Source organism: Poromitra crassiceps (genome assembly GCF_964638095.1).
Source record: "Poromitra crassiceps genome assembly, chromosome: 20".
NCBI lineage: Eukaryota > Metazoa > Chordata > Actinopteri > Beryciformes > Melamphaidae > Poromitra > Poromitra crassiceps.
In genome coordinates this window covers 29,099,927-29,121,715 of record NC_139637.1, presented here as the reverse complement: position 1 = coordinate 29,121,715, position 21,789 = coordinate 29,099,927, and the positions used below count along the sequence as shown (strand labels likewise).

The window sequence follows — 21,789 nt, the reverse complement described above, 5'->3', positions numbered from 1 at the left end:
TGGTGCTAGTCTACAGCTCTCCCCAGATTGGCAGAGGTTGGAGCACCGACTGGGGCAGCAGGGGGAAATTGGCCAATTAAAACTGGGGAGAAAATGGGGGGGAAAGGGGGTAACCTCGCGTCACCAGGCTCTTCTCGGCGAGAAAGAGCCTGGCCTCCGTTTACAAGTTAAGTTAGTTAGTTAGTTATCCTTTTATTTATCCCCTTGGGGAAATTCATCCTCTGCATTTGACCCATCCTCTACTAGGAACCTTCCTAGAACTAGGAGCAGTGGGCAGCCACTGTGCAGCGCCCGTGGGACCAACTCCAGTTCTTTTGCCAGTACCTTGGTCAGGGGCATTGACAGGAGCATTAACCCTAACATACATGTTTTTCTTGATGGTGATTGGTTTTTCTTGATGGTGATTTTGTCACCCTGCCTGTTTCCTGTCTAGAGCCCGCCCTAGACAGGAAACAACAGCGGAAATAGCTCGGTAACTTGACAATCAGACACAACGAATAAGAAAATAAAACGGCAAACAACTAGCCTCAACACGAGACTCATCAGTCATTAACAAAATATGAACATGCCGAACGAAGTTTTTTATTAGAAGTTCTTGTAGAAACATTGCAGATTCACAATATCACATATTTTAAGGCAATACAGAAGCTTTACTTTTCAAACAAATGGCCAGTTGATGGAGTAGTTATAGTTGTCTGTCCACTGTTACCGATAATGGAGGATAAAGTACAATAGTTGAAATCCAAAGGCATCTCCGCTCTGCTGCCGGTGCTGGGAAAGACATGGGCATTGATCATAAGATTTCACATGACGAGTATTCCATTGTCTTTAGCTCTCCAGAAACCTTCCTCGGCAGTGACTACTAGAGAAATGTGCTAACGCTACTATACAACTTGTGTTGTTGTTCTTTTTATCAGGCTCTAGCTAACGTAACCTCACCGCGTCAAGCTAACGGCAACAAAGACTTTTTTTGGCACACTTATTTCCGGTATTGTTTCCTTGGTTTACGCCCCCATGACAAAAAGCGGAGTAAAAGGTGCCCAGACTAGGGGGGGGGGGGATCAGAAAAAAAAGGAATTGCAACACACAGTCCACGCTGTCCAAACTGATGATAATGGAAGATGGAGATCTATGCTAGATGTTACAATAGATAATTTACACATCAATATAATCAATATATGCTCCAAATGAAGATAATCCAATCTTTAAATATAAACAAAGAGCGTGCAGGTACTCGTTCCTACAATAACCATCCCCAGGCTCTCTGTGAAATTCAAGGAATGAAGGCATCTCTAGATCTAGTGGACATTTGGAGGCTATACAGAATCCTGACTTAAACAGATACACATGGTGTAGAGCGGTGGCTCTCAAACTTTTTCACATCAAGGACCCCTAAACTGACACAAATTAGACCACGGACCCCCATTTGATAAGATTTTGTCTCAGGGTCCCCCATCTGATAAGATATTTGCTTTTGGATGTTTTATTACAGAAAGTGTATGAAACCCATGACCAAAATAGTCATGTATTCTGTCATTGTGATACTTATGGATGGAATTATAGTGAAAATAGTTTTTTCGGACCCCACTTTGAGAACCACTGGCCTAGAGGACAAGGTAGTCGTATTGATTGTTTTCTCATTTATTTTTCTCTTGTTTCCAAGGTAGCAACATGTATGATTGGTGACCGAGATCTGATCATACTATTATAACAATTCAAATTATTACAGCTGAACATCCTAGGCGGCATGCCCACCCTGCAGCTCGCCCGCTGTGCTGGCTCACTTGCTCTTATAGAGAGCCAAAGTGAAACGTCACTTCCTGTACCAGCGCTGAAAAAAATATGAATGGCAGTGAACGGAGAATAACGTTCCTTTTTTGGTCCTGTTTGAATTGTGCCACGGGGTGCCAACATTAATTTTGGCAATTTAAAACATAACTTTGCATGTAAAGAAAGTTGCAGTTTGTCGTCAAACTGAAACTTAGGGGTTAGTTTCGTATAAAAACTACATAGCTCGTGGAAGCTCGTGGCATGTCGTCGGTCTTCAGCTTTGCCAGTAGAGAAAGTGACGTCACTTAGGCAACAGCGTATGTAGTCTTTCTGATTTATAACTTATAGTGCAACAGTTTGGCGACAAACTGCGACTTTCTTGACATGCAAAGTTATGTTTTAAATTGAGAAAATTAATGTTGGCACCCTGTGGCACAACTCAAACGGGATCAAAAAAGTAACGTTATTCTCCGTTCACCGCCATTCATATTTCGCCTCTCTATGACATCACTGATGACCACTGCGCATCGCGGCCTCGCCTGCTCTATGACATCACTGATGACAGCAAGGGCTATCTGCTCAGACAATGCCCATCCGCTGAGCTCTGAATATGAGCTGCTTACATCTGGCCTCGTCTTCGTGCTCCCTTGGCTAAGAAAAATAGAATTCCTTTGTGCCTGCTTCGATTCGAGCTTTAAATGCTACTTAAGAGAATATAATGTAACATCTATTTGATGTTTTTTTTATTTTATGTTCTCCTATACAATAGTTATATTGTAGCATTTATTTTCTGTAATATGTAGCGCTGTGTGGCTAAGTGTCCTTCTTAGACTGCCTTGCATTTGCACTTATCAGCCATGGCCTCTAATGCACTTTAAACTACACTGGCACTTTTGAACTGAACTGCAACTTTGTACTACGTTGTGGTCTATTGTGTCTCCATTTTGTTTTTATGGTTTTATGGTCTTTTTATGGTTTTTATGGTTTTACGGTCTATTTGTGTCTGCACTTTGTTTTCATGTTTTTATCTCGAGTCTTGTGTGATTTTACGACTGTTTTATGTTTTTGCTCTGCTGCAACCCAAAGTGCCCTTCTGGGACATATGAATAAACTTGAACTTCATGGATGACATCAGTGATGACATCAGGGCCGGTTCCAGAACAAGATGACTAGGGGTGAATCCTAGATAGGAAGGGGTGCAGATGCCCGGCCGAAGGCCGGGCCCACTCGGGTGGCCGGCCGAAGTACCGAAATAACCACTATAGATGACAATAACAAAGGAAAATTATAACATTTAGAATTTTGGATTGTTTACACTGACTTCAAGGCAGTTGAAATTATTTTTCAGGATGGTTCCGGAGCAGCGATGTCATTCTGCTGCTGCTGTTGTTTTGGTAAAAGTAATGCAAAAGTAGTGTAATAAGTAACGAGTTACTCTACACAGAAAGTAATATTGTAAAGTAACGTATTACTTTCAAATGAAAGTAACTAGTAATATGTAGTATATTACATTTTGAAAGTAACTTGCCCAACACTGGTGGCTACAGTGCCTAAAATTGATCTAGACCTACTAGCTTTCCAGCTAACTGAGTTAGCCAGATTCATCAGCTTAAGATAACATAACTAAATGCTTTCAGGATTTTCACCATGAATACATGCAGTTCAGCACTCACTGCTCAGTCAGGCCTACTGTAAACTGACTATAACTGAATCTAGCATTCAAAATAGCTACTGTAGCAGGGACACTGTACCCTGTCCCTGCTACAGGCGCTGTTTCCTTTATCCATAGATTCAGTCTAGATACATCTGTCACTATAAGATTTCCCATTGATTGTGCATCTATTAATGTTTGTGTTCAAGGATTTTTTGTCTAAATGTGAACACAAATAAAGGTATTAAAATGTGTGTAGCTCTGGTAGCTCCAGTCACATCAACACCACTGAAACATGCTAAATTGGCAGTGGTGGATGTTTGTGATACATGAAGCATTGGAGTCTGATGCTGTGTGATATAATCCACTTTCTCTTTCTCTTTCTTTCTCTTTCTCTCGGAGCTGCGGAAGTTCTGCTGGAGACGTGGAATCTGTTTGAGGGCGGCTGTTACTGTTTTTTTTTGTTTTTTTTTAAGTATGCACACATCCACGGAGAATGCATTGAGAGCCTTAAGGAGCCTTAATGACTTGCAGCTGACGGGGACAGAGTTTCTGCAGACAGGAGCATGAGCATTTTTCTCTGTGAGGTAAACAGAGAGAGAAGATAAAGGCTGCCCATGTGCTTATATTACTGAGATGATATATGATACAAAGTGGGTTGATTACCAGTAAAGCCATCCTTTAAAGGCAAGAATTATATAACGGAATCAAAGAAGTTGCATAAATAGTAATCAGGTGAATTAGGGCCTATATGACTCTCCCTATCTCTCCTCTCCAGAGTAAAATGATTAAGGCCAACAACATGAGTAGAATTTGAGATCTAAGCCCCTAAAACCAGATCATGTCTGATTTCAGATTGATCGACTCTATACAGACGTCCACACATTACAGAATTCATATAATATTCATATCACCACATTATTAATATGATGTCTGACCTCAGAGTCTCCAGTCTGCAGTGTGGACTCTCCAGTCCAGCAAAGAGCAGCTTCACTTGTTTTGAACCATGCAGGTAGCTGTCACTCAGGTCCAGTTCTGTCAGATGGGAGTTGGACTTCAGAGCTGATGCCACGACTTCACAGTGAGCCTCTGTCAACCAGCAGAACCTCAATCTGAATAAAGAATAAAGAAGAAGTTGAACTTCACAGCTGAGACCAGGGGCTCTATCTTCGCAAACGCGCTGATTAGCGATTGTGCAGTGTTTAACGGGGGGGGGGGCAATGGTACAATTTGGAGGCGTGACCAAACCCTCTGCTATTCTCCCTGCTGCGCAAAATGCCTGTGTGCTCCATGCAAAATTATGAAATGGGCGTGCTTATCACCTGTGCAGGCAAGAATGATGCAGGCCACACTGATTGGTTTGATTGATGTAAAGCCCAGACCCTGGGCATCACATCAATCAAACGAATCAGATTCCCGTCTCTCACTCCCTTTAATACCGTTTGTGGGTGTGGAGAACCCAGCACATATTTGTATTATCGATCATAATCATTTTCACCTCATAATTTTGAGGGTTTTTATTCCTGTTGCACCACAACGTACGCGTTTCAGCGTTAGCCTTCGTCAGCGTTGGCTAACAAAGGCTAACGCTGAAACGCGTACGTTGTGGTGCAACAGGAATAAAAACCCTCAAAAGGATTCTCTGAGTGCTGGCTCCTTCTCTATTGCTTCAAGAAACTCTTGTGCCGTGCACCTAAGACTTTAAATTATCCGGTGAGTGTGCGGGCTGATAGCTCTCCAGCTATATATCTGCTTCGCACCTCATAATTTTCACATAAATCACCCAAATGATGTTATTTTTTAATGTGCGCTCCCAGGAGTATCAAACAGGTGTTGTCTATTCAGTTTAAGAATGGCACTTAACTGTTTCTGCAAATGAACTCTTCATTATCTATTTATTTATTTACATTGCCAAGAGAGAATGAGAGATAGGTATAGAGATAGGGAGAGAGAGAAAGGGAGGCAAGGGATTTTTCAAATGAAGGCAGGTAATACAATAGGGCTTATTGTATTGTAGCCTATATATTCATATATTTTCTTCACTCAGGTTAGGCTCAAGCAAATACTGAAAAGTCAAATGGAACTAGCAGCGCTCACATGTCAAGTTTGAAAAAAAGGTTTTAATCCACACAGCAGCAGTGAACTGAGGTGTTTCAGCCTGTGGCTTTCCTCAGTGTTAATGAGAGAATGGGTGTGACCTCATATATAAAACGAGGCAAATTTGAGATTGATTATGTTTATAAGAACAATCCTTCTTGTTCTTTTGTCAAATGTTGGTACAGATACATTGATGATTTGTTTTGTGTTCACTGGTTCATCTGAGGAGCTGGAGGGGTTGAAGGAATTTCTTAATTCTAGAGTTCCTACCATCACCTTCACATTAGAGGCAAGCAGTGAGTCTGTGTCCTTTTTAGATGTGAGAGTTAATACATGTGAATTACTACAAAGATAGATAGGGCCCCAGGACTTCAGAGCTGAGACCAGGGGCTATAGCTTCCAACAGGCGCTATACCCTAATAGAGCTTGCGCAGCAGTTTGCGCGTGCCTTAAGGCATGGGAAGATAACAGTCCGCCTTGCGCCGTCCGCCAGGTGTTCTGCCAAGTTTTGCTCCCCCGCCCAGCAGCAAAAAAAAGCATCCCCACCTCACGTTCACAACACGTGTCGCAAGCGCAAATTAGAGCCGTGCCAAAATCATCTCCGCCCCAAAATACCTGCGCAAACGGGATTTGGGCGGTGTTAACTACCAGGATTATTCACGGGTGTGGCCAGGCAATGCTGGGCATTACATCAATCAAAACCAAACAGATTCCCGTCTCGCAATGGCTGTTTGCGCCGAGGCATGCAATATGCTGTAATTCTCTCCATGCGTAATAGAGTGTACTCACTCATGCAAGATCAGAGAGAGCTTATTGACAGATCGTCTGTGGTGCCAACGACCCTCCGGGTTATGATGGTAAATAGCCTATGTCCATTGTCTAACACGTTTTCTCAATTCATGTCCCTCTTTGCGATGTGATAAAAGTTTCTCAGTGAGTTATAGTTGATTGCCTCACTGAATTATCTGCTAATACCCAATTTTAGCAGCATAATTTGATGTCCTGGCATGACAAGGCTGTGCGTAATGACATATCCAAAAGGGATTTTGCACGGAGATTACAGTGCGCTCACAGCGCAGAGAGATATTTGCGTGTAAGAGGTCCTTTTCAAAGCTCTTAGTGCAAAGTAATTGCGCGCTGCTGACGATAGCATAATGCCACATCACCATATCACCACATTTTAGCGCTGAAACGCCTGCTTTGGCTTGTGGCAGCCAATTCCCAGTACAATTATCACAGGCATGCGCTTGTGTCCGCCCCCAATTTGCATTGCGCACGGCGTTAAACGAGCGCAAACGCTAAATTAGCGCTTTTGGGAAGATAGAGGCCCAGGAGCCTTATCGTCGTAAAAGCGGTAATTTAGCACTTGCGCGTGTTTAGCGCTGAGCGCACCGCAAAATGGGGGTGTGCTCAAGTGTGTTGACATCTCACAACAATCATCGCATCATTTAAAAACATCTGTGATTTGCAGCTTTTAATTTATGCAATTCGGGTTCTTTGGTTGGCTAGAAAATAGAAACGTGTTTGCAACGGGGGAAATAGAGACATTTGATTGACAATAATATTGCAAGTAGGCTACAATGTCCAAGTTTTCTCAATTCATTTCCCAATAACCCCTATTTGTAGCCTATTTTTTTCCTGAGGGAGCAAGATGGGAACTGAAAGATGCATGTAGGCTACTCAAAGGGGGGGAAATAATTGTAGACTAATATTATAGTAGGCTATTAATTGGCATTAAGGCATTGGTGATTAATTAATCTGGGCGATGCAGTATGATGCAGTATGTGTGTGTGTGTGTACGCGTGCGGTTTCGGAGAGAGAGAGGGGGTATAATCGATCATATTAACAAACATTTTCACCTCATAATTTTCACATAAACTACCCAAATAATGTTATTTTTTAATGGCCACTTAAGGGAATATCAAACAGGTGTTGCTATCGTACGGCGCTATTGTTTGCGCACCTCTTATGCTATCTTCTCTGCGTCTTAAGCCATCGTCTGCCTCCACCATCCAGTTTTGAACTGGAATCTAAGTGCAGACACAGGTGTAGGTGTGGCCCAGGCGTGTCCGTGCGCCTGGGCCTATCATCTGCCTCCCGCACGTGTCATTTTGCATCTGGCGAAGATACCATCGCCATGTTCCGAGCCTAAACACAGGTTTGGGCGTTGGCCGTGCCAAAATAGGCGTTCCAGCGCAATGTGTTAGAAAAAAGTGCCTTGGGTGCTCTCAATTTCAACGCCACCTAATAGCAGGTCTTAGCGGGGGGAAAACACTACGCCTGAGCGATATGGGCCGCAAACAGTATTCTCCATGCAGTGCAGGAAATCCTCGCTTGGATACATTACGCACGGCATGGATGTCTCTCTCTCACACCTCACGCCTGCACACACTCTTCCCTCCTCAGAATGACACGTTGATTTTCAACTATAGCCTACATTGCAGAAAAAACACACCTTGATTTAAAAATGATAATTTGTTTGGTTTTATTAGGCTACATAATTCCCAACCATACAGGTCTGTGGTGTAACAGTAGATTACTTTAGGCAGGAGAAAGGGTAGTAGGAGAACATAAAAAGCAAATGCTGATCCTTTCCAATTAGGCTACGTTTAATAGCACCGCAATAGCCCTCTCCACTTCCCTTGTCGGGGAGTGAGAGAGAGAGACACGATGCATACTGTCATTCTATAATGTTACTACCCAGCTCAACTTAACTGCCTCACCTCCTAGTAATAGCCAGTAACCTAGGCCTAGCTACTGCAAAAGTTAACTGTTGAAAATTCGATGTCTGGTTTTGTCACGAGCAGCCTACAGCTGAAGTTCCTCTCACCATCAAGCAGACAGTGAAGGAAAGCATGTGTCTTTATGTGCGCAAAGGGGAAAATGACAAGACTAAATTGGTGGGATTCAATGTATATACATTAATAGAAACGAATAAAAAATAACAAGACAATGTGTGCTGGTGGAACAAAATTCAACTTCAAATAGAGCAGCATCACTCATCGAGGCTCTCAGTATGCTGTGTAATTACGCACGCAGTAACCCTGCAGCGGAGATGCAGGAGAGAGAGCCGTATGCATACGTCCATAACAGCATTAAAGCTGAAAAACATTTATGGCTTTGCGTGGCGCTATTCGGGCGCTAACGTAAAATTACCGCCTTTGCGACGTTAGAGCCCTTAAACTCAAGAAACTACCAATCTGTTACTGGAGTCACTGGAATGTGACTGAACCCTGAACAACAGTAATGCCTTTACTCTGTTACAGCAAAAAATAATGTGATTACAGTGACACTACTTTTAACTACTGTACTCTTAAGACATTACTTTGTAACATGTTACGCCCAACACTGTGTATCACTGCTATGTAGAACGACAGTGTGTTTGAGGAACTGTAGATCTCTATTGTAACTCTGATGGTGTCAGGTATGAAGGTCACTCTAGTCTACTACACCAGGGGTTTTTAAAGTGTGGGAGAAAGCGCCTCCCCTCAGAGAACATATAGACAGCTGCGCTTCACTAACCCCCCCCCCCCCTCTCCACACACACGCACGCATACACACACACACACACACACACACACACAATTTATTATTGCCATTATTAGCTACTATTATTGTTGTATGCTCCACTCTGGCATAACGAGTTCCAAAAATGTTGTTAACATCTTTATCCGATATTCTTTAATATTTTAAAACCTCTTTATCCTGCTTTTTTCAAATATCATCTTTTAAACATTTGATACATCTTTATCCACTCTGAAGGGCTTTTAATCTGTTTTTTTTAAATCATCTTTAACATCTTTATTGTAACTAGTGGGATACCCGCCCCGTGCAGTGTATCGAGTAAATGCTGCGTTCTCTGTATGTTCATCCTCTATGGACTGTGTCTGCAGCCAGGCTGGCCAGCGTGGACAGACAGCTCTCCAGCCCCATAAATCTTGTCAAATTTGTCTGAAATGGCTCCCCAACAGATACAAAAATATGACCATATGTGTGTTTGATGTACATACAAAGAACTGCTGCAATCGGATTGGTGAAACACGCATTTCAAAAAAATAATTTTCCTTCTTCCTGGTTTCTCCTCTGACAGCCTGAGCTCACCTCACAGAGGCAGTCAGACTGCTGGTGCTGTGCCCCAGGATGAAGCCACGGTCTGCGTGACGTAAATTCCGTCATCAGAGGGTGTGCGCGCAGGCTCTCTGCAGACAACCGCGTACGCTACTTTTGTGACTGCGCAGACATGTCCGGTGGAGGCTGTGCATTTTCTTTATTTTTTCCGCGTCACGTCGCGCCTCACACTTTTAAAACCGCTTGTCTACACTGTTCTATACTGTTACGAACGGAGTACTAACCGAGCCTTCCTGCAGTTCCTCACAGCTGGGATCAGTCTCTGTCGCCCCAACGTTGATGTGTTGTAGGCCTCCAGGTCGAACACATCCAGAACCTCCTCTGACATCTGCAGGACGTAGGCCAGAGCTGAGCAGTGGATCTCAGAGAGTTTATTCTCTGATCTGTTCTCTGACTTCAGGAACTTTTGGATCTCCTGGTGTACTGACTGGTCATTCATCTCCATCAAACAGTGGAAGATGTTGATGCTTCTTTCAGGAGAGGTAAAGTAGTGTGCATGTTTGCCCAAATCAGTGTGCATCTTCTTCAGGTTGTCGATGGCTCTCTGGATGCTTTCAGGCCTGCTCTCTGTCTGACCCAGCAGGCCTCGTAAGAGTTTCTGGCTGGACTCCAGTGAGAGGCCATGAAGGAAGCGGACAAAGAGGTCCAGGTGGCCATTTTTACTCTTCAGGGATTTGACCATGGCTCTCCTCAGAAAGACATCCAAGGATTGTTCACCATCTTCTTCTTCTTCTTCTTCTTTCAGGAATGTCTCCAGTACCCTCTCATCCTTGTTTGTGTGACAGTGGAACATGTAGACAGCAGCCAGAAACTCCTGAATGCTCAGATGGACAAAGCAGAAGACCTTGTCCTGCTGGTACAGCAAACACTCCTCTTTAAAGATCTGTGTGAACAGTCCTGAGTACACTGAGGCTGCTGTGATATCAATGCCACACTTTGTCAGGTCGGCTTCATAGAAGATCAGGTTGCCTGTCTCCAGTTGCTCAAAAGCCAGTTTTCCCAGAGAGAGAACCACCTCCCTGGTCTCTGTCTCAGCTCTCTCATGATACTTGATGTTCACCTGTCTGGACTGAACCACCAGGAAGTGGATGTACATATCAGTCAGGGTCTTTGGCAGGTTTATTCCCTCACTGGATTTCAACAGATTCTCCAGAACTGTAGCAGAGATCCAGCAGAAGATTGGGATGTGGCACATGATGTGGAGGCTTCGTGAAGTCTTGATGTCTTTGATTATTCTGCTGGCCTGCTGCTCATCTGTGAATCTCTTCCTGAAGTACTCTTCCTTCTGCAGGTCAGTGAACCCTCTCACCTCTGTCACCATGTCAACGCACTCAGCAGGGATCTGATTGGCTGCTGCAGGTCGTGTCGTCATCCATAGGCGAGCTTTGGGGAGCAGTTTCCCTCTGATGAGGTTTGTCAGCAGCACGTCCACTGAGGCTGACTCTGTAACATCAATCAGGATCTCGTTGTTCTTGAAGTCCAGAGGAAATCGACACTCATCCAGACCATCAAAGATGAACACAACCTGGAACTTGTCAAAGCTGCAGATGTCTGCTTCTTTGGTGTCAGGAAAGAAGAGATGAAGAAGTTCCACCAAGCTGAACTCTTTATCTTTCAGCAGATTCAGCTCTCGGAAAGTGAATGGAAATATGAACTGTATATCGTGGTTGGCTTTGTCCTCAGCCCAGTCCAGAGTGAACTTTTGTGTTAAGACTGTTTTCCCAATGCCAGCCACTCCCTTTGTCATCAATGTTCTGGTTGGTTTGTCTCTTCCAGGTAAGGGTTTGAAGATGTCTTCACATCTGATGGTTGTTTCTGGTCTCGCTGGTTTCCTGGATGCTGCTTCAATCTGTCTGACCTCATGTTCATCATTGACCTCTCCACTCCCTCCCTCTGTGAGGTAATGCTCTGTGTACATCTGATTCAGAAGTGTTGGGTTTCCTGCTTTAGCAATCCCCTCAAACAAAAACTGAAACTTCTCCTTCAGACTGGATTTGTGTTTTTGTTGTGGATGTTGAGTTTCTGAAAGAACAAAGAACAACAGTGAGCAGATGTTTTGGTAAACATCAGAAACGTGAACATTTCCTGGTAAATGTGTATCTCCCCTCCATGACATCTCTTCAGCTCATCAGTGGTGTGGGTGGACAAACAGGTCCTGATTGTGTGCAGCTCAGTGTGAAAGACAACTGGTGTGGTGCTGTTTTGTTTTGCAGTGTGCACTAGGGCTGTGCGATGTCAACCAAATAGGCATAAAATAGGCATCGTGATGGTTCTACAGTGAAACTTCACGATGCACGATGGCATCGTCGTTGACGGGGGGGGGGGGGGGGGGGGGGTGTATGTGTTGTGACAGCAGTGCCTGCCTGGCAGCCAGAGCCCATAGGTGTGTAAATGCAGTGGATAAATGGTACTGTAGGTACATTTAAACATGTTTCTGATGGCCGCAATGAGCCTCGTTATTAAAATCTTTAATTAAAAACCTGTTTGCCGTGGCTTTGTCCTTTGATCTGCGTCTCCCTCTTTTGTCTTTTTTCTCTTGCGTCTTGCTTACTGTCAAAGCGTCCTCCACATGCTGCAGCATGTGACGCATAATGAGCTGACCACCTGTCCTTAGTCTCCTTACTCTCAAACGTTCATTTTGGCGAGCTGGAAGTCGGTAAGTTCATCAATTCAAACTGATGTTCTCTACACTAAATGAGAGCGACTTCACGCACGGTCCAGTTTGAGCCAAGGTTATAATAGTTTTGGATTTTTTCATTAGTTTTTATTTTTATTAGTTTTTAGTTTTAGTTTTCAATTTCAGTTTAGTTTTCATTCGTTTTTAAGGTGGGTTTGATCGTTTAGTTTAGTTTTTGAAAATGCTTAGTTTTAGTTTAGTTTTTATTAGTTTCAGTGTTAGTTTTACTCTTTTTTTGCCCCTTTCCTCTTTTTTTTGTAATATGGGGTGTTTGTCAGGGGTGAGATTCAAAAGCTCATAAAATATGATGGATCTAGGAAAATAGATTTCATCTCCACTCAAAATATAGGCTTATTATGTATGAAATACTGTAAACTGACAAAGACTAAAACTAAGGACATTTTCTCTTCAATTTTATTTTATTTTAGTTAGTTTTGTAAACACACAATACCATTTCAGTTAGTTATCGTTTTTTTTGTAAAGCTTAGTTTTTATTTTTATTTCAGTTTATTTCATGTTTTTTCAATTCTAGTTTTCGTTTTTTCGTTAGTTTTCGTTAACTATAATAACCTTGGTTTGAGCCAGAGTAGCCTCAACGTGACTCATCAGTCATTCAATGACTGATGAGTCTCACGTTGAGGCTATGACAGAGTGCGCCCTCATCTGCCTATGACAGCCGCCCGCTCCTAAACAGATATGCTGCTGAGTCTCTCCCGAGTTAACGTGAATAAACATTCACAAAAGAGTGTTCTTAAAATAATCAAACACTCAAAACATATTTACTGTCATAGCAAGGTTTTCTCTCATTTTGAGCAACGGCTCCCTTTTAAAAGTCTGTCCGTGTACAGGACAGACTGTTGAACATGATTAGTAGCCTATCTTATCTTTAATCATATCCATAACGTTACTCTCATGGAGCTGAGCACAGAGTAATGTTCTGGTGAGCAGGCCACTCGGCATGTGGAGAACGAGAGAGAAAAAAACAAAATGAAAAAAGACGAGATAAGACGTGGATCAAAGGACAAGCGACGGCAAACAGGTTTGTAATAAAAAAGTATTAACGAGGCTCAATGCGGACATCAGAAACATGTTTAAATACACATGTACAGTAGTAGCATTTATTCACTGACAAATAGTCTGAACACACACTACACTCACTGCTGCGTCACACATTTCTCTGCTCAGCATGCAGGAGTAGGGATGCACCGATCGATCGGCACGTGACCGGAAATGGCCGATTTTCACGTGATCGGCCTCGATCGGTGATCTGCGCCGGTCACTCTAAATAGCCGATTCTGTGAGCCGATTTTCACATGACGTGCGCCCACCCCAAAGCACCGAGACAGGCACCCAGCCACCACACCACACATGCCAGCATACCTTCCTCGTTGTGGATTTTTTTCACAGTCAGTGAAGTAGACAAATCTCGCAGTTTGTCACACATGCAAGTCGAAAATAAGCCGTGGAGACAGAGATGTGGCCGAGTCCCGCTCGGCTGGAGTCCAGTCTGAGCGGCTCGCTTCACCTCACTGGCCCCTCTCTCTCTGCTCTCTCTCCCCGGGAAGCGGTGCTCCAGCAACCCGCGACCGCGCACAGCCGGCTTGGCGAGGTGAACGTGAGCATTGTGTCCAGTATAACCATTCCCCGACCTGCATTCTCCATTCCACATCAGCGCTGCTGCCTCAGCCTGTCACTCATGTTGCAACGTGAATACAGGAGAGACTATTTGTTTCGTATTGCAAATAGAACGACATGAGAACGACGGACATAATAATAAAAATGCATCGGACTCACAAGTGTGCAAGGATTTCTGTGCGTGACGATATTTTTTCGGATGGCAGATAAAAATACGCATACCAAACTTCGGACTGTGTGTAAACTCCGCCTGATATTCAGACTGAAGATCGTTACTGTAACTCATAAACTCATTTCCCCTCTACTCAAGAGGACTGGTCTGGAGCCAGTCTATAAACTCCTTGTCCATGGATCATTTTGATGTTCTGTTGCACCTGTTTTCTTTTGGAAAAGTAAATGCATGATAGCTGTGGGATATAGGCTATTGGATTTAATTTAATTTTTGTATTCATTGTATTTGCACAAAAAAGCTCTGTCCAGTAGCCTAACCTGGAACACTTTTATTTTGAGATGTGTTTGAGTGAGATGGTCCTACTTCATGCAAATGATAAGAATTGTTTATTTGTTTATTTGGATCCCCATTAGAATTGTTCTATCAATCTTAATTTTCAAACAAAGTTACAAAAACGTTTGTGTAAGCTGTCAATTGTTGTTTTTTAGAGAAAAAAAATCGGAATCGGCAAAAATCGGTATCGGCAAGTCAGACTATTCAAAAATCGGAAATCGGAATCGGCCAAGAAAATGGCAATCGGTGCATCCCTATGCAGGAGCCACTGTCTCTCTTTCTCACACACACACACACACACACTCACACACACACATGCGCGCACACACACACACGCACACGCACGCGTACTCACACACACACACACACACACAAACACACATCACGATGGTCCGATGTAGAAGGCTAAGAGGTCGATGGGGGGTCGGCCCATCAACGATGGTCGATGCCATCGTCCATCATGCCAACCCTACTGTGCACCACTGTGTTCAGCGTATTACACTCACATTAACAAATGAATAATTTTACCAGATTATCCAGAGGGATTCTGCTCATTGACCTTTAAATATTGTAATTAATAGATCTTGTTTGGACATGCTCATGGCTTCTTTTATGTTAAACTATAGCCACCATAAACTGTAAAGTTCCAACATGAAGGAGGGCTAAACTCACAGTTTCTTTATCCTGTGTTCTTGTTGGAATGGATTTGGCATGTTCCAAACCGATGACCCAAATACATTCAGAAAAAATTTAACACGTCTTAACAAGTCAAATGAGATCAAAATGAGCAAAACTATAGCAAAAATATAATGTTCTTCTCTCTCGTTATATGTCGTTATGTTCTTTCTTTGTTGCGGTTGAGAACTGTGGCTTGATGGCATCTTCCTTGCACACCTGATTCAAATGAATTAGATGAGGTGCCCCAAATTATTTGTTCCTATCCACCTTATTTTTGGCGGCCATTTTTGCCTGATCTGCTGATGGGTTTTTCTTCCGGTGTGATCCTCCCAGCCTTGTTGCTGACAGCTTGACACCCGTCTGGGCGAACGGAGCAAATCACTAATCAGGTCCAGCTTGGCAAAAATCTCGTCGATAAATATCCCTTTAAGACCGCAGTGCATTCATGGGTAATCGCCTGCTGTGGCTAATATTAGCCGCTAGTTAGTTATGTTACATGGCAGTAAAACGCCACTAAATGACCAAATTGATAGAACTTTTAACCATTTCGAGTAACACTGTTTCCATACGGATCACCAGCGTTAGTTTGTTGTTTATACCGTGGCTATATTCATAACGTTTTATATCTCGGATGCGTTATTTCGAATCCCACATAGGTTACGCCAAACCCCACATAGGTTACGCCTCGAATCCCACATAAGTTACGCTAAAACGCACATAGGTTACGCCTCGAATCCCACATAGGTTACGCTAAAACCACCACCGCAAAGCGTGTGGGTTTCAGGACGAAACAGTCTCGAGCCACTATCGTCATCTTTAGAGCACAATATTCCTGGAATGCAAGTTTAACTAAACAGTTACATGTCCTCTGCATTCTAAATAAAATTAAGATATTACGGGTTGTTTTATTTTGTATGTTAAATACTTATTGGCCAAGTTATGTTCAATTCAGCCAGGGTACAAGGGACTGTGTTAGCGGCCATCTTTTCAAATCAAGTAGAATACCATTTAGGAAATGGCAAGCAGCAACAATAAGTCACGTTAAACCGGACCTTGCACGCATGATTATTTTTTACAGTGGGGCATTCAAAAATAAGGTGGATATTGTTTTGCCAATTCTTTCACTTATAGGTGGCATCATTGTCTTGAAAACCAAACAAAACTCTAACAGACATAAATCAGCCATTGTCCACCACCTCCCCTCTCTCTCCATGACATTAAAGCTGTTAAAGACTCTTACTCCTCTGCAGCTCCTCAGCCAGCTCCTCCTGCTTCATTCTCCTCAGGAAGAGCAGTGTGATGTTTAGAAAATCCTCTCTGCTGCTCCTCCTCTGCTCCTCCTCCTCACCATCCACCACCTCCTCATCCTCCCTCTGACTCTCTGAGCATTCTGCCTCATCTGGACTCAGAACCCTCTGGAACCTTCTCAGCTCCATCTTCACAAAGGTGACGATGTTCTCCTCAAGCAGCTGGAACAGAATAATATACATATTAAACCTTCATACTAAAATCTGCACACAGAATTACATCCATCTTGCAGAGACTGAAAGCCTGCAGCATGGACATTCAACATGATCTCACAAATAATTATGGAATAGAAATGTTGACCCAAAGCACAAAGCCTTCTAGTTTCACAACAATGGCTCTACAATTGTTGAATGTGAACATCAGTTTCTGCCTCAGTCCACAGCTACTTCCTGGTTGCCCCAGTAGAGAGTTGTGGGAGCATCATCCTCACCTCGGCCCCGCCCTCTAGTGGCCGAACAAACTTTATTTTTGAACAATTTTAAATGTGTTTTGGTGAAAGTAGAACGTCTGGGCTGTGGACCCACGTTACTATGTCACAATTCTTTGTGAGACTGTGTTGGGACATTATAATGACCAGAATGGTTTATATGCTACGCCCTGCAGAGAATTACAATCATGACACTAGTCAGATAACTTTCTTAATTTTTGGAAATCCATCTTTCTTTCTTTCTTATTCTTAGTACTTATTAGGATTTTGCTTATATTATTGTAGTACTGGAGGTGTACCATTAGGGGGGGCTGTAGGGAAAGTACTGGACTGACATATTTGGGTCAAAGGTTTCTCTTGTCCATGAAATGACATCATCCTAAGATACAAAGGAAGAGCAGCGGATGTTGATGATACTGATTGAGGACGCCGACAGATGAACTGCATGGATCAAAAGCAGTCTGGTAGCTGAAGTGAAGCTATGTTTCTTGAGGACAGCTGGTCATATGTGGACGCACGGACCTGTGAAGCTATGTTTCTTGAGGACAGCTGGTCATATGTGGACGCACAGACCTGTGAAGCTATGTTTCTTGAGGACAGCTGGTCATATGTGGACGCACAGACCTGTGAAGCTATGTTTCTTGAGGACAGCTGGTCATATGTGGACGCACAGACCTGTGAAGCTATGTTTCTTGAGGACAGCTGGTAACTAACGTAGCGGTAGCGTCCACTATGTTAGTTACCAAACTAACGTAGCAGACGCTACGGGAGTAGCAAGCAACTCCACGTGACATGAAGCTATTTCTGACGAATCTTATGACATTTATGGGGCTGGGAAACTGTCTGTCCGTGCTGGGCAGCAGCCTGCAACACACAATACAGATTGAACGTGCAGATAACGCAACATTTACAGGTACACAGATACACTGCATGTTGTCTCTTAAAATGGACGGTTTGCTCTCGCAATTTTCAAAAGCTTCCAACTGAACGTCTGTACTTGGAACTGGGAAAACTTGGTCAAAACGGAAAAGGAAACTCAGGGAAAATAATGAGCGATGATAGGGCGATATCCTGGATGTCCCGCCTAAAGGCAGGTGATTGGAGAAATCCGAGCGGATGTCCCGCCTCATCTGCTCGTAGTTCTTTAATCACCTGCATCGGTTCAAACTTCTTCTGGTCTGAAGCGTTTTTTCCCCACAACTTCCTTTGACCATGTTCAGTGGGCGTGAATTACAGACTGTTTAAGGTGCATTCGCAGAATGTAGAAGAGACAGTCTGGCTTGAGAGACTACACTGCACGGGACGGGTATCCTGCTAGTTAGAATAAAGATGTGTTATGACTATCAAAAGTCCTTCAGAGTGGATGATGTTTAAAATGTTTAAAGAAGATATTTAAAAAAAAAAAGGATGACGATCTTAAAGAATATAGGATAAAGAGGTTTACAACATTTTTGGAACTTGTTTGTATGAGTGGAACATACAACAATAATGGCAATAATAATTGGTGGGGAAGGAGGGGGGGCACAGCTGTCTATCTATATGTTCTCTCAGGGGAGGCTCACTCTCCCGCACTTTCAAAACCCCTGGGTTAGTAACTCCTAACCATAATAACTAGCTGTGATGTTAGGCATAACTTAGTAACTCCTAACCATAATGACTAGCTGTGATGTTAGGCATAACTTAGTAACTCCTAACCATAATAACTAGCTGTGATGTTAGGCATAACTTAGTAACTCCTAACCATAATAACTATCTGTGATGTTAGGCATAACTTAGTAACTCCTAACCATAATAACTAGCCGTGATGTTAGGCATAACTTAGTAACTCCTAACCATAATAACTAGCTGTGAGGTTAGGCATAACTTAGTAACTCCTAACCATAATAACTAGCTGTGATGTTAGGCATAACTTAGTAACTCCTAACCATAATAACTAGCTGTGATGTTGGGCATAACTTAGTAACTCCTAACCATAATAACTAGCTGTGATGTTAGGCATAACTTAGTAACTCCTAACCATAATGACTAGCTGTGATGTTAGGCATAACTTAGTAACTCCTAACCATAATAACTAGCTGTGATGTTAGGCATAACTTAGTAACTCCTAACCATAATAACTAGCTGTGATGTTAGGCATAACTTAGTAACTTCTAACCATAATGACTAGCTGTGATGTTAGGCATAACTTAGTAACTCCTAACCATAATAACTAGCTGTGATGTTGGGCATAACTTAGTAACTCCTAACCATAATAACTAGCTGTGATGTTAGGCATAACTTAGTAACTCCTAACCATAATAACTAGCTGTGATGTTGGGCATAACTTAGTAACTCCTAACCATAATAACTAGCTGTGATGTTAGGCATAACTTAGTAACTCCTAACCATAATAACTAGCTGTGATGTTAGGCATAACTTAGTAACTTCTAACCATAATAACTAGCTGTGATGTTGGGCATAACTTAGTAACTCCTAACCATAATAACTAGCTGTGATGTTGGGCATAACTTAGTAACTCCTAACCATAATAACTAGCTGTGATGTTAGGCATAACTTAGTAACTCCTAACCATAATAACTAGCTGTGATGTTAGGCATAACTTAGTAACTCCTAACCATAATAACTAGCTGTGATGTTAGGCATAACTTAGTAACTTCTAACCATAATAACTAGCTGTGATGTTAGGCATAACTTAGTAACTCCTAACCATAATAACTAGCTGTGATGTTAGGCATAACTTAGTAACTCCTAACCATAATAACTAGCTGTGATGTTAGGCATAACTTAGTAACTCCTAACCATAATAACTAGCTGTGATGTTAGGCATAACTTAGTAACTCCTAACCATAATAACTAGCTGTGATGTTAGGCATAACTTAGTAACTCCTAACCATAATAACTAGCTGTGATGTTGGGCATAACTTAGTAACTCCTAACCATAATAACTAGCTGTGATGTTGGGCATAACTTAGTAACTCCTAACCATAATAACTAGCTGTGATGTTGGGCATAACTTAGTAACTCCTAACCATAATAACTAGCTGTGATGTTGGGCATAACTTAGTAACTCCTAACCATAATAACTAGCTGTGATGTTAGGCATAACTTAGTAACTCCTAACCATAATAACTAGCTGTGATGTTGGGCATAACTTAGTAACTCCTAACCATAATAACTAGCTGTGATGTTAGGCATAACTTAGTAACTCCTAACCATAATAACTAGCTGTGATGTTAGGCATAACTTAGTAACTCCTAACCATAATAACTAGCTGTGATGTTAGGCATAACTTAGTAACTCCTAACCATAATAACTAGCTGTGATGTTAGGCATAACTTAGTAACTCCTAACCATAATAACTAGCTGTGATGTTAGGCATAACTTAGTAACTCCTAACCATAATAACTAGCTGTGATGTTAGGCATAACTTAGTAACTCCTAACCATAATAACTAGCTGTGATGTTGGGCATAACTTAGTAACTCCTAACCATAATAACTAGCTGTGATGTTAGGCATAACTTAGTAACTCCTAACCATAATAACTAGCTGTGATGTTGGGCATAACTTAGTAACTCCTAACCATAATAACTAGCTGTGATGTTAGGCATAACTTAGTAACTCCTAACCATAATAACTAGCTGTGATGTTGGGCATAACTTAGTAACTCCTAACCATAATAACTAGCTGTGATGTTAGGCATAACTTAGTAACTCCTAACCATAATAACTAGCTGTGATGTTAGGCATAACTTAGTAACTCCTAACCATAATAACTAGCTGTGATGTTAGGCATAACTTAGTAACTTCTAACCATAATAACTAGCTGTGATGTTAGGCATAACTTAGTAAGTCCTAACCATAATGACTAGCTGTGATGTTAGGCATAACTTAGTAACTCCTAACCATAATAACTAGCTGTGATGTTAGGCATAACTTAGTAACTCCTAACCATAATGACTAGCTGTGATGTTAGGCATAACTTAGTAACTCCTAACCATAATAACTAGCCATGATGTTAGTCATAACTTAGTAACTCCTAACCATAATAACTAGCTGTGATGTTAGGCATAACTTAGTAACTTCTAACTATCATAACTAGTCGTGATACAGTAGCCTTTGTCCTTTTTGTAACAGGTGAATTTCACTTGATGGTGAAGTACAAGGTGTTTTTGTGTGTAGCTGAAGTAAAATGTGTTATTTCTTTTCACACCGTAAATATGGACTCCAGGTCTGTTTGATGCTCCTGGGCAGACTGGCCACTGGAAACCTCTGACCTCTCCTCAACTCTGTTGAGAAGACATGATGTATGAGGTCATACACATACACACACACACACACACACACACACACACACACACACACACACAGACACAGACACACACACACACACACACACACACACACACACACACACACACACACACACAGACACAGACACACACACACACACACACACACACACACACACACACGCACACACACACACACAATGAACTCAACTGTGTGAATGCTGCTCTGATTGGATGTGATGAAGGATCTGACCAATTCTACATCTGATAACTGTGAATCTGACAACATCATCTGTTGTGATCATCAGTTTCAAATAAATACCTCTGGTCAGTAGACTGCTGTCCATCTTTGAAGTTAAAAGGGAGACCCATAGACCGGTCACTCTTCATGGACACACCGCTGGGCTCAGGGGAGTCTGCTCTCTCCTGCTGCATCCTGAGAGAAACACATTATGAACATTGTGAAGGTATCTGTGTCTTTATGAAGAAGACAATCAGCATGGGCTCTTCACAGGTTCGTCCGTTCAGGAGAGGCAGGCACACAGACTGCTGGTGGTTCAGCCGGTAGCTAGGCTGCTGCTGGTGCTGGTCCTGGTAGCTAAGCTGCTGCTGGGGCTGGTCCTG

General features: G+C 42.5%; 1 protein-coding gene across 1 annotated transcript in view; it reads right to left on the bottom strand.

Annotated features, from left to right (window-relative positions):
- Positions 1–21,789, bottom strand: part of LOC310795008 (uncharacterized protein) — a gene marked incomplete at both ends in the record, with an annotated part of 49,030 nt that overhangs the window by 10,307 nt on the left and 16,934 nt on the right. Inside the window, 4 exons of the mRNA XM_083657030.1 lie at positions 4,360–4,533; positions 9,871–11,668; positions 16,382–16,610; positions 21,087–21,162. Coding sequence (XP_083513156.1) covers positions 4,360–4,533; positions 9,871–11,668; positions 16,382–16,610; positions 21,087–21,162 — 2,277 coding nt within the window. The remainder of the gene's footprint in view (positions 1–4,359; positions 4,534–9,870; positions 11,669–16,381; positions 16,611–21,086; positions 21,163–21,789) is intronic.